This window comes from Limulus polyphemus, unplaced genomic scaffold, assembly GCF_000517525.1.
Source record: "Limulus polyphemus unplaced genomic scaffold, Limulus_polyphemus-2.1.2 Scaffold2642, whole genome shotgun sequence".
NCBI classification, from domain to species: domain Eukaryota; kingdom Metazoa; phylum Arthropoda; class Merostomata; order Xiphosura; family Limulidae; genus Limulus; species Limulus polyphemus.
The window spans coordinates 13,909-24,439 of NW_013668252.1; the positions used below are offsets into that span (position 1 = coordinate 13,909).

Consider the following 10,531-nt stretch of genomic DNA (forward strand, 5'->3'; position numbering starts at 1 on the left):
TCAACACACCAAACCTGGTTGAATTTATTCATTACTACACGTGTATTTTCAACACACCAAACCTGGTTGAATTTATTCATTACTACACGTGTATTTTCAACATACCAAACCTGGTTGAATTTATTCAATTCTACACGTGTATTTTCAACACACCAAACTTGGTTGAATTTATTCAATTCTACACGTGTACTTTCAACACGGCAAACCTGGTTGAATTTATTCATCACTACACGTGTACTTTCAACACGCCAAACCTGGTTGAATTTATTCATTACTACACGTGTATTTACAACACTTGACATTTCTATGTTTTTCTAGTACAGTCCCCTAACAAAATGATGAAACCACTTATTAATATTACTATGTATTGGTAGTACGGTCCCCTAACACAATGATGAAACCACTTATTTGTGTTTATTGACGGTTTTTATTAGCAAAGAAAGGTTCTGAATAATAATATTTAAAATCCCAACTAAAGTACAACAATAGCAACAAGTAGCTGTTGAAAATAAAACACCGGCTTCACCTTTCCACGTGTGTTCTTTTCGAGTAGCAAATGTAAACATAGATCTGATACTTTTTCAAACAAATTATTCTTCAAAATAAATGAGACTGGTCGAGATTAGTGGTTATCATACTGGACTGTGAATTAGAGGGTTCATGGTTCACTTCCCGTTTTCGAAAAAATAACATTCAGCACTTTGAGGCTGTGCGTGCATTGTAAGAATAGCATTCAAATCACACTATTTTATTGTAATACCCCATGAGTTGGTGGTGGGTAACACCATTATTCATGAGAAAGTAAATACAAGTGTTGTAGGAATATACAATATTTAATTTTAAGATTGTTTAGTATTTGTGCCAGACCTCAAGTGGTTTGTAATAATTTACATTATTTTAAAGAAAAAATCCCAAGCAAAAATAACACTGTTATTACATTTACAGTAGATGTTCATGTTTCTAACACAAATACATGTTTTCCTACTGATCTCTACTGGTACAACTAGTTGTCACAGTATGAATATAGTACTTGAATAAAGCTGGAATTGAACTATGAACTATGTAATCTACTCAATGGCCCAGCAGTGATCTAACTATGATTCTTTCTAAAACAAGAAAGATTATTAATAAATGTTATATTGAATAACTAATTGTCTTCACTGAAATACTGACACATTAAACTCGAGAAGTAACATCATAGTCTATAGTTCCCCCCATCATACTTCAGCTGTCTGACATTTGATTCTTTGACCACAACTTTTAACCTTATGCACATGGGAGGGTTTAAGTGTATGTGTCACAACCTTTGTACAGAGTTACTTACATTCAAAATTAAAATGAACTATTTTGTAATCAACGTATATTAATTCATGTGGCATCAATACGTAGTTTTAAAATTCAGATTTTCATACTATCTAAGTTTTAATATTTTAATTTAAAAAGAACATACTTAGATAAATTTTCAATCTGACGTATCATTTATAGATTTTTTCTGTTCCTTTAAAAGGGTTTTACATTGTTCAAACAATTAGGAACATACTACAGATATTGACAAGCTAGAATATAAAATGTCAACACCTTACATTCTTGTTTTACTGAGATATCACTATATTTGTTCAACCCACTCAGTATACTCTGTATTTTATGACATGTTTATAATTTTCTGTGAAACTGCTATTGAACACGTGTATAACCAACAGAAAGAACTTATTCTTAGCTACATAACTCATATGATTGTGCTTTGTTCTATCTGTAAAAGTCAACAGTTTGCAAGAACTTGATACTTTTAGGCAAACAATTCTGCTATGAGCAGTAATGGAATTTTTTAAACTGTTTACAGGCTAAACAGAAAGACAAATAAACTGTAGTAGTTTTGGGACATTTCTCTTTTAGTGCCTGATACATATCTAACGTACATCTATGAAAAGTACATCAATTATATTTGGATAACGAACATTGTTAGAAAAAAATAGGCTTACTAAACCAAACTCTAGTGCAAAAGGCCTCAATAACAAACCAAATGTTAAATTCCTAGTTTTCTGTATGTTTTCTTATTGTTATATATTTTTCAACAAAATAATTAAAATGTAACAATTACTTACAATTACAATTGATAAGAAAACTTAAAATGAAAAATAAAAATTCTTACGACTTATCTTCAAGGAATGCGTGCACACTGATGTCTCGTATTAAGTGTATCTTGATAGTTTACTTTAAGCTCGCACCGGGTGATTTATTGTTTCGTTACGCTAGATAGACGTGGTTCAAAATACAATAACACAATGAAAATAAATGAAAGCAGTTGTGAAAAGGTTAGAAGCCTAATAAGTTAAAATGAATAACTGTATGTTACAATCTGCAGCCATTCTACTAACATAAAGAGCATCAACTTTTCATCCACTGTACATCGACGATATTGCTACAGTTAGTGTTAGGGTAAAGAAAATAATAGATAAGGTATAAAGTTTTACAGAAAAAAAAACATTACATATTCACTTAGGAAGTTCTAGAGGTAATGCAAATAAAATATGAAAAACTGTAAGATGAAAATAGGTATTTTTAATTCTTAGCATGAAAATCACCTTTAACTCGCGATGAGTTAGCAAAGACTTACTAAATACATAGACAAATCTTTAGTAAAAATTCTTTATTAAAAAATCTTTTTTTTTGTATGTATATAATAGACTTGTAATATTTAGTAAAAGCTTGCAAAATTTTATGAAGATACAATTAGTACATACAGTTATATGTACTATTTCAGAGTCATGTGGTTACAGGGTTGGTCATACTGATGGAGCCTAACTGTCTCCATAGTTAAAGAATACAACATTAATACTGATGAAAATAATTATTCAATATCACAGAACTTTATATTTTACTGTATGTTCATATGATACCAACACACACTACACTAGACCATGTTGGTGGTGTTATTTGGTAAAGGAAAATAAGCCTAATCAATCTTCATTTTAACCCTTGCATTTTTTAAATTCCTTTCTGCACATATTACTGAGTTATATTCAAAATTTAATTAAACTGCCTATCTATTTTAATGAGATTATAATTAACAAGTACGTTATAATTGAAAGTTTTATATTATCTAAGTTCTAGTCCTTTATTTCAAAAGAAACCTTTAAAACAATAACTACAACTTCAGTTTTGTTGCAATGTGACATGCTCACAGTTAAAATATCTTTTGTTTCTTCTATTTCAACTCTACTGTGCCTCAGTTTTACCCAGAAGATCAAAGTACACACGCATACTGCATGTTCACCACTAATTACGTCAAATTCCAAGAACTGAGTTTCAATAATGACATTGTCAAAGTTCTCCCCCAACAGTAGAAGTCACGCCAACTTCAACATTAGAAAGGGCTGTCGCTTAGCAACAGATTAGATCTGAAAGGCATGCTTATAACCAATAGAAAGAGCAGATTTTACAGTATCTTTTGCATATATCATCTATAATCTAACACAATGTAAACATTGACTACAAAGGCATATAACTGCTAAGTACTTTGTTGGAGATCATCATCCCTGGCTATTTTTACTCACCTTATAGATGTTAGTTTGATACACAGTTAAATTGCATTTAGGTTTTACTTTTATACTTTAGTTAATTATGTATTATTTGTGTTTTAAAATACATATTTGAAAGGTTTAATAATTTATATAACAAAACTTTGCCTTGCTCAACAAGGTTTAAAATTCTAATTGTGTGAGAAATTTTTTGTTGAAGGCTAAAGCGTCTCTGGTAACGATAACGTAATATGGCCCGCAGGCATCTACTGATGTGTGTCGACATCAATAATCAACAATAAAAAATAGGAAAGGAAAATAAAACATTAAAAATAAACTTAAGTGAAAAGGTAAAGACATAAAATTACACATATAGTCCAAAGAAGATATTTAAAGATTATTCAATGAAAAGTTAAAAGGTGTGTACATATTTCCATTTCTTAATATTAAACATTTTATTGCACTGTACGTGATTGATATTAGCTAGAGTTAATGGCATGGTAGAGAAAATGGAAAAATAATATATAAACATTTATCTTATAAAACCTTTTCTAGAGGTTATGCAAATGAAATGTGAAAACTGTAAGATAAAAAAATGGTATTTTTATATTTAACATGAAAATCACCTTGCAGGTGAACTATTCAGAGTCCTGGGAACAAATAATGACATTAAATAATGATATTTTAGTAGAAAAATTTAAAATCAAATATTTTACTTTTTCTGAAACTACAACCTTTTAGGAAAGTTCCTGTCAAATTTCAAACTTCATCCACTGGTTTAATTTTTGGAAGGAAATTTCACGAGAGTTACGTAACCTTCTTACAATGGGCATAGATTGTTTTGATAGGGTTAGAAAACTAAGTGAAACTGTAAGTGGTAGTGGACGGTGAATTTGCCGATACATTTTACTAACAGACATTTGTGCATGTGCATAATTACTATATCCCATCTATAAAAGATCGAGGCCAAGTGGGTACGACACAAAGTCACTAACAGTATAACATAAAATTGTCGTTACTTTCAAGTACTATAAACCAACTCTTGATTGAGTAAGCAAATAATACAACTATAGTGTAAATTCTTGTAAGACATTAGTAATTATGTAGTTGGTTATTTTCCAGGTTTGACCAAACAGTTTTTATTATAACATATCACACTCCACTTTGGCCAAAATTGCATCATTTTATGTCATGCAAACAGTTCAAATTATACTTAGAAAAGACTACTACAGTCATAAATATAAGCGTGCAAGATATATGTAAATGTACGTTTATATGTCACGTGTTTAAAGTTGTCATTACCCTTAATAGACAACTTACAGGGGTAGGGACAGTTGCCATAAGTTGGGACAGTTCCTGTGCTACGGCTGACAAGTTGTTCGGTGGACATCTGACTACTGCAACAGTCTCTCCCATGTCGGGATAAATAGGAAGAACTGAGTTAGCTAGCTGACGACAGAGTGGACACGAATACTCTCCTTGTTCAACAGCAAGGTTTTGATGTCTCTGGCTCTGCTACAATAAACATTTTACATTCTGATCTCAAAATGGTTGAAAACCGATACCTTCAAAACTTGAACCATCACAGTATTTATGTTTACAAATCATTGTGTCACATACACTAGACCATTACAGTAAATAGTTGAAAAATTAATATATCACTACCTAAGCTAACTGTTGCAATAAATAATTAATAAATGACACAAACTTGAAAAGGTCATTAGATGAAAGATGTCTAAAAAAATTAAGATTCTTATACCATAGAGAAATCAAAGTTACCCTGAGTGATTCAGTGTAGGACTGATGACAGACAGTATGCAAGTAATGTCCACAAGACTGGACATGAACTCCACCTTGCCAACCAATGTTCACTGAAGCCTGCCACGATTTCTGTGGAAACACAAACAAAAGTAACAGTAAACATTCTTCATCCACTAATACTTTCATCATCTTTTGATCTAATTATCAGATGAACAAAACTAATTACAGTAAAATTTTCAACTTTGATAATTTGGGAAAACAAACAAAATAAATAAGCCATTTTTAATTCTATTTAAGAATTTTTTAAATTGTCATTGATCAGTCTTTGTTTTTATAACATAGGCAACCATTATTTGTATTTGCTATTCTTTCTTTAACTAATTAGTTGTAACCCTATTTTATTTGCTATTCTTTCTCTAATTAAATAGTTGTAACCCTATTTTATTTGCTATTCTTTCTTTAACTAATTAGTTGTAACCCTATTTTATTTGCTATTCTTTCTTTAACTAATTAGTTGTAACCCTATTTTATTTGCTATTCTTTCTTTAACTAATTAGTTGTAACCCTATTTTATTTGCTATTCTTTCTTTAACTAATTAGTTGTAACCCTATTCTATTTGCTATTCTTTCTTTAATTAAATAGTTACAACTCTCAACCCACAAGAAGTTACAATATTCTCCAAATCCATAGTTAGAATCGATGCCACTACTATCTTTGATAACAGTTTATGAAAACAGGAATATAATTTTGATTATAAGATTAGATCAGAAAATTACAAAAATTTTTTTCCCTTCATTTATACACCAAGACCAAGTGTGTACACTTCCTAACATCTTGTTGATGTATCAAAATATTTGAAGTAGTATTTATGTTTCTTTTTAACAAACAATTCTATTCTAACCTGATGAGATAAATGCTTAAAATAACAATGCTGGTAATATTACAAAGAATATTGGTTGAACCTGGAATCCTGGTACTGTCACTAAAGACATTGGTTATACCTGGAATACTGGTACCATCACAAAGGGCATTAGTTCTAGACTAGAATCCTGGTACTGACACTAAAGACATTGGTTATACTTGGAATACTGGTACCATCACAAAGGGCATTAGTTCTAGACTAGAATCCTGGTACTGACACTAGGAATAATGGTTCTACCCTGTAATCCTGGCACTATCACTAAGGGCATTGGTTCACCCTAGGAGCATGGTACCACTAAGATCATTGGTTATAGCCTGGAATCCTGGTACTGTTAATAAGGATACTGGTTCTACCCTCCAATCCTGTAACTGTCACTAAGGGCACTGGTTCCACCCTAGAACCCTGGTACTACCACTAAGGGCACTGGTTCCACCCTAGAACCCTGGTACTACCACTAAGGGCACTATTTCTATCCTAGAATTTTGGTACTGATACTAAGGGCACTGGTTCCACCCTAGAACTACCACTAAGGGCACTATTTCTATCCTGGGATTTTGGTACTGATACTAAGGGCACTTGTTCTACCTTAGAATTCTGGTACTATTATCAAGGACACTGGTTTTACCCTGGAACTATCAACACCAATATCTCAAAGTTAGTTAAATCCAAACTTACATTATCAAAATGGTGATCTAGCTGGTCTATCCTCTGTCCCATGTATGCAGCTCTTGTCTGATCTCTTCCTAACATCAAACGATCTTCATCAGAACAAGGTAGTCTGTGACACCTTGGGTCATCCTGACGACTATGTCCCAGAACTGAAATTTATTTGATACTTTTTAACACCTATGTAGAGCCTTTAGAAAATTAAGTACACAAATCTGTATACATTTTAAGCATATTTTAGTTAATTTGTTTTAGACAGTTGCACAAGACTAGTTGCTCTTAATTTTGAACTAATAGACAAGAGAGAAGACAGCTAGTTAATATCACTATCTACTCTAATTGAATAGTAGAATTTGACAGTCAGTGTTATACTGCATATACGGCTCCTCGGATCCACAGTCTCGCAATCTGCACGTTGGGTCACAGTTGGTCCTTATATCTATTTTACGAGAGTCTGAACTAAGTGGTTGATCAAGAATTTGAGTTTTTAGAAATGATCTACATACATGGCAATGTGATTTAATTCTTGCAAACCAAGTATATTAAATATTGAGTGAATAAAACAACAACACAAAGTAATAAACGTAAATGATGTATATGTTAAAGTACCTCTATGCATTATTAAGTTATTATTAACTAGACTATAAAAAGTTTAATTATGACACGAGAGAATTATTCAATGACATTATTATTTATATAATCATGCATCATTCACTGCCTTACAAATTTTCATTTATTAGAAAATGTTACCACCACTTTATTAAAAATAAAACCATTTTCTTGCTGTCTGAAATAGTTTCAAAATTTTAAGGCTCTAAACACAACAAAAAATCCACTTGCCGCTTGTTGCCTGCAAAAGTACGACCATTCCAATTGGCCGTTCTTCAGTTGAGGGCGCCATCTGGCCACAAATTACACATTCATATTCCTGTACAACATTCACAACAACTTCTTTCATTCTTTCACCGCAGTCTCCAAGATCGGAATCTAACTCTGTAAAAGTGAAACAACAGAATTTTGAGGTTTGTTATTGGAATATTGAGGATGAAATAATAATAATAATGATAACTTTTAATCTGAATATGTTTTAAAACATATCTTTTTTTGTAACTGGAAATATTTTAGGCATTTCAATGAGATGGTTTTACAATTTAAATCTAATGCACTTGGGGGTAGGGTGGAGAACTATCTGAAAATATTTCAGTTAAACCCTTTGAAGCTAGTAATATTTTCTTCTACTGCTTGAAAGATCTAGAAAGCTTAACTTAGATATATAAAAAAAAACAAAAAAACTTTGGAATATTTTACTGAAGCTGGAAAAAAAATGTTTTTAAAATTTTGAGCTCTAGCTAAAAATATTATTATTATTAAAATTTATTTGTCAATAAATTTACAATGAAAGAAAAATAAAACCAATTTCATTACTTAACACCACAAGATACCAGAGAAAGGTTTGACAAAGTATAAAAAGATGCTTAATATTTATAACTATCGGGAAATTCTTTAAAACAATTTTATTATTTTTAGGAAATCTCACGTCAAGCTTCTAGAAATCTACCAGCAGTAAAAATACTAATGCCCCACTAGACAGTATAATAATTTATGGATTACAAACAGCTTGAATTGACCAATTTCATTATGGGGTTGTCCGATGAAGACAAACTATATTCTGTCCAAACAAAATATTAATCCTTTACTTAAAAAATTTCCAGTCACCTTCTTTTACATATTTTTACAGACCTCAATAACTTAGAGTTAATTATATAACAATAAAATTTGAAGTTTCAACAACCATAATAACAGAAACTAACGTAATATTACAAATACTACAATTACAAGTCAAGTAATGTATATACAACAGTGAATATAGCTATAACAAAATTCACATTCAAAAACACTAAGGAAACATGAAGAGCAAAATAAAGTCCCTATGATGTAAAATGCTATTCAATTATCACTAAAGTAAACACCGCTGAAGATCAGTAGTCGTTGGTAAGACAAATATGTGTCTGTGTGAACAGGGTTCTAGTGAAGAGACTAGTCAGTATATATACAGGATATACTGAAGATCAGTATATAAAAATATTTACATCCATAAAACTCAAGCAATTATATGATCAGTCAATCAACAGTGTTCTACAAATATGTGTCTGTGTGAACAGGGTTCTAGTGAAGAGACTAGTCAGTATATATACAGGATTTTATGTAAACAAGTTTCAACACACTCACTAGACCTCTTCTGTAATAGTAGATCTAAACTTTATTGAAATTAGTAGTATAAATGGAATTATTAGTTGCTTGCTACAATACTATTAGATGTTTAGTTGGGTTTAACATGTACTAGCTTTCTCAACAAATTATTTATTAACTTATACACAAATGTAATTGATGTATCTAAAGGAAAGCTAAACATTTATTGCTTGAGTAAAGTGGTCAAGGTTACTAAGTAAAGAATGCAGTGTTGTGACTTTTGTATGTATGCAGTTTTGACATTCTGTGCTGTGTCCAACACGGGCATTGAAACCTGACTTTCAGCATTATATATCTGCACACATACTGCTGAGCTACTGGTGACAATTTTTGTGACACTTGATAAATTGTATAAAGATCATTGTGTGTGCTCCTGGAAAATGAAAATTTTCTTGCTTTACATTCTTATGCCAAAGCTAATATAATTCATCATTATCATTAAAAGTTTAAACTCTATTTACAAATAAACAGACTGATCAAAATTTTGGGAATATTAAAGACACTAAGCACAAAGTTGGCAATAGACCTTAGTGTAAATTAAATTAACACAACATAATGTTTAGAGACAACAAGGGACCTATTGGTCCATCTAGGCTGTTTCATCGTCTAAACTAAATTAAACTATTAAATAAATAAATTTAAAACAAAATCTTAAAACCAGCCCCTATCATTCATATAGTTATCAAGCTTTCTCTTAAACTCGTTTAAATTTACTGCCTCCACAACATCCAAAGGCCAACCACCCTGTTAGAGAAATGAAACTGTCTTAGCTCAAAATGACTCCTACCTTGCCAAAATTTATATTTGTATCCCCTAGTCCTACTATTCTCACTGTTAAATATGAAAGAAGATGATGCATGAACACTATCAATTCCCTTTACAACCTTAAACACCTCAATCAGATCCCCTCCTAATTCTTCTTTTTCCAAAAGAAAACAATTTGAGAGATTTCAACCTCTTGTCGTATGACAACCCCTCCATCACAGGCACCATTCTAGTAACCCTTCTCTGAACCCTTTCCAACAATTCAACGTCTTTCCTAAGGTAGGGAGCCCAAGTTGAACACAATACTCAAAATGTGACCCATACAATAAAATTATAACATCTTTAGACTTGTATTCAGTATTTCTATAGATACAACCTAAAATCCTATTTGCCCTAACACTAGCAACAACACACTGCTTGGATGGCTTTTAAGACTGATCAACCATTACACCAAGATCCCTTTCTTTCATGATACTTATACTTCAAATTATGAAAACTTACATGCATTATCTTGCATTTATTATAATTAAAACCCATCTGCCTTTTATTTGCCCAACTCACCAAATGATCTAAATCCTTTTGTAAATCAGGAGCATCCTCTTCACAGCGAGCAACACCCAAGATCTTAATATCATCAGAAAATTTAAG

The 10,531-nt window shown here is 31.5% G+C and overlaps 1 protein-coding gene across 1 annotated transcript in view; it reads right to left on the bottom strand.

Moving 5' to 3' along the window:
• The window catches only part of LOC106467515 (E3 ubiquitin-protein ligase UBR3-like), a gene marked incomplete at its 3' end in the record, with an annotated part of 72,699 nt that overhangs the window by 11,161 nt on the left and 51,007 nt on the right, over nucleotides 1–10,531 (bottom strand). The window contains exons 22-25 of the mRNA XM_022395713.1: nucleotides 7,709–7,861; nucleotides 6,878–7,020; nucleotides 5,298–5,408; nucleotides 4,839–5,033 (exon numbers count right to left, since the gene is read on the bottom strand). Of these exons, the coding sequence (XP_022251421.1) occupies nucleotides 4,839–5,033; nucleotides 5,298–5,408; nucleotides 6,878–7,020; nucleotides 7,709–7,861 (602 nt within the window). The remainder of the gene's footprint in view (nucleotides 1–4,838; nucleotides 5,034–5,297; nucleotides 5,409–6,877; nucleotides 7,021–7,708; nucleotides 7,862–10,531) is intronic.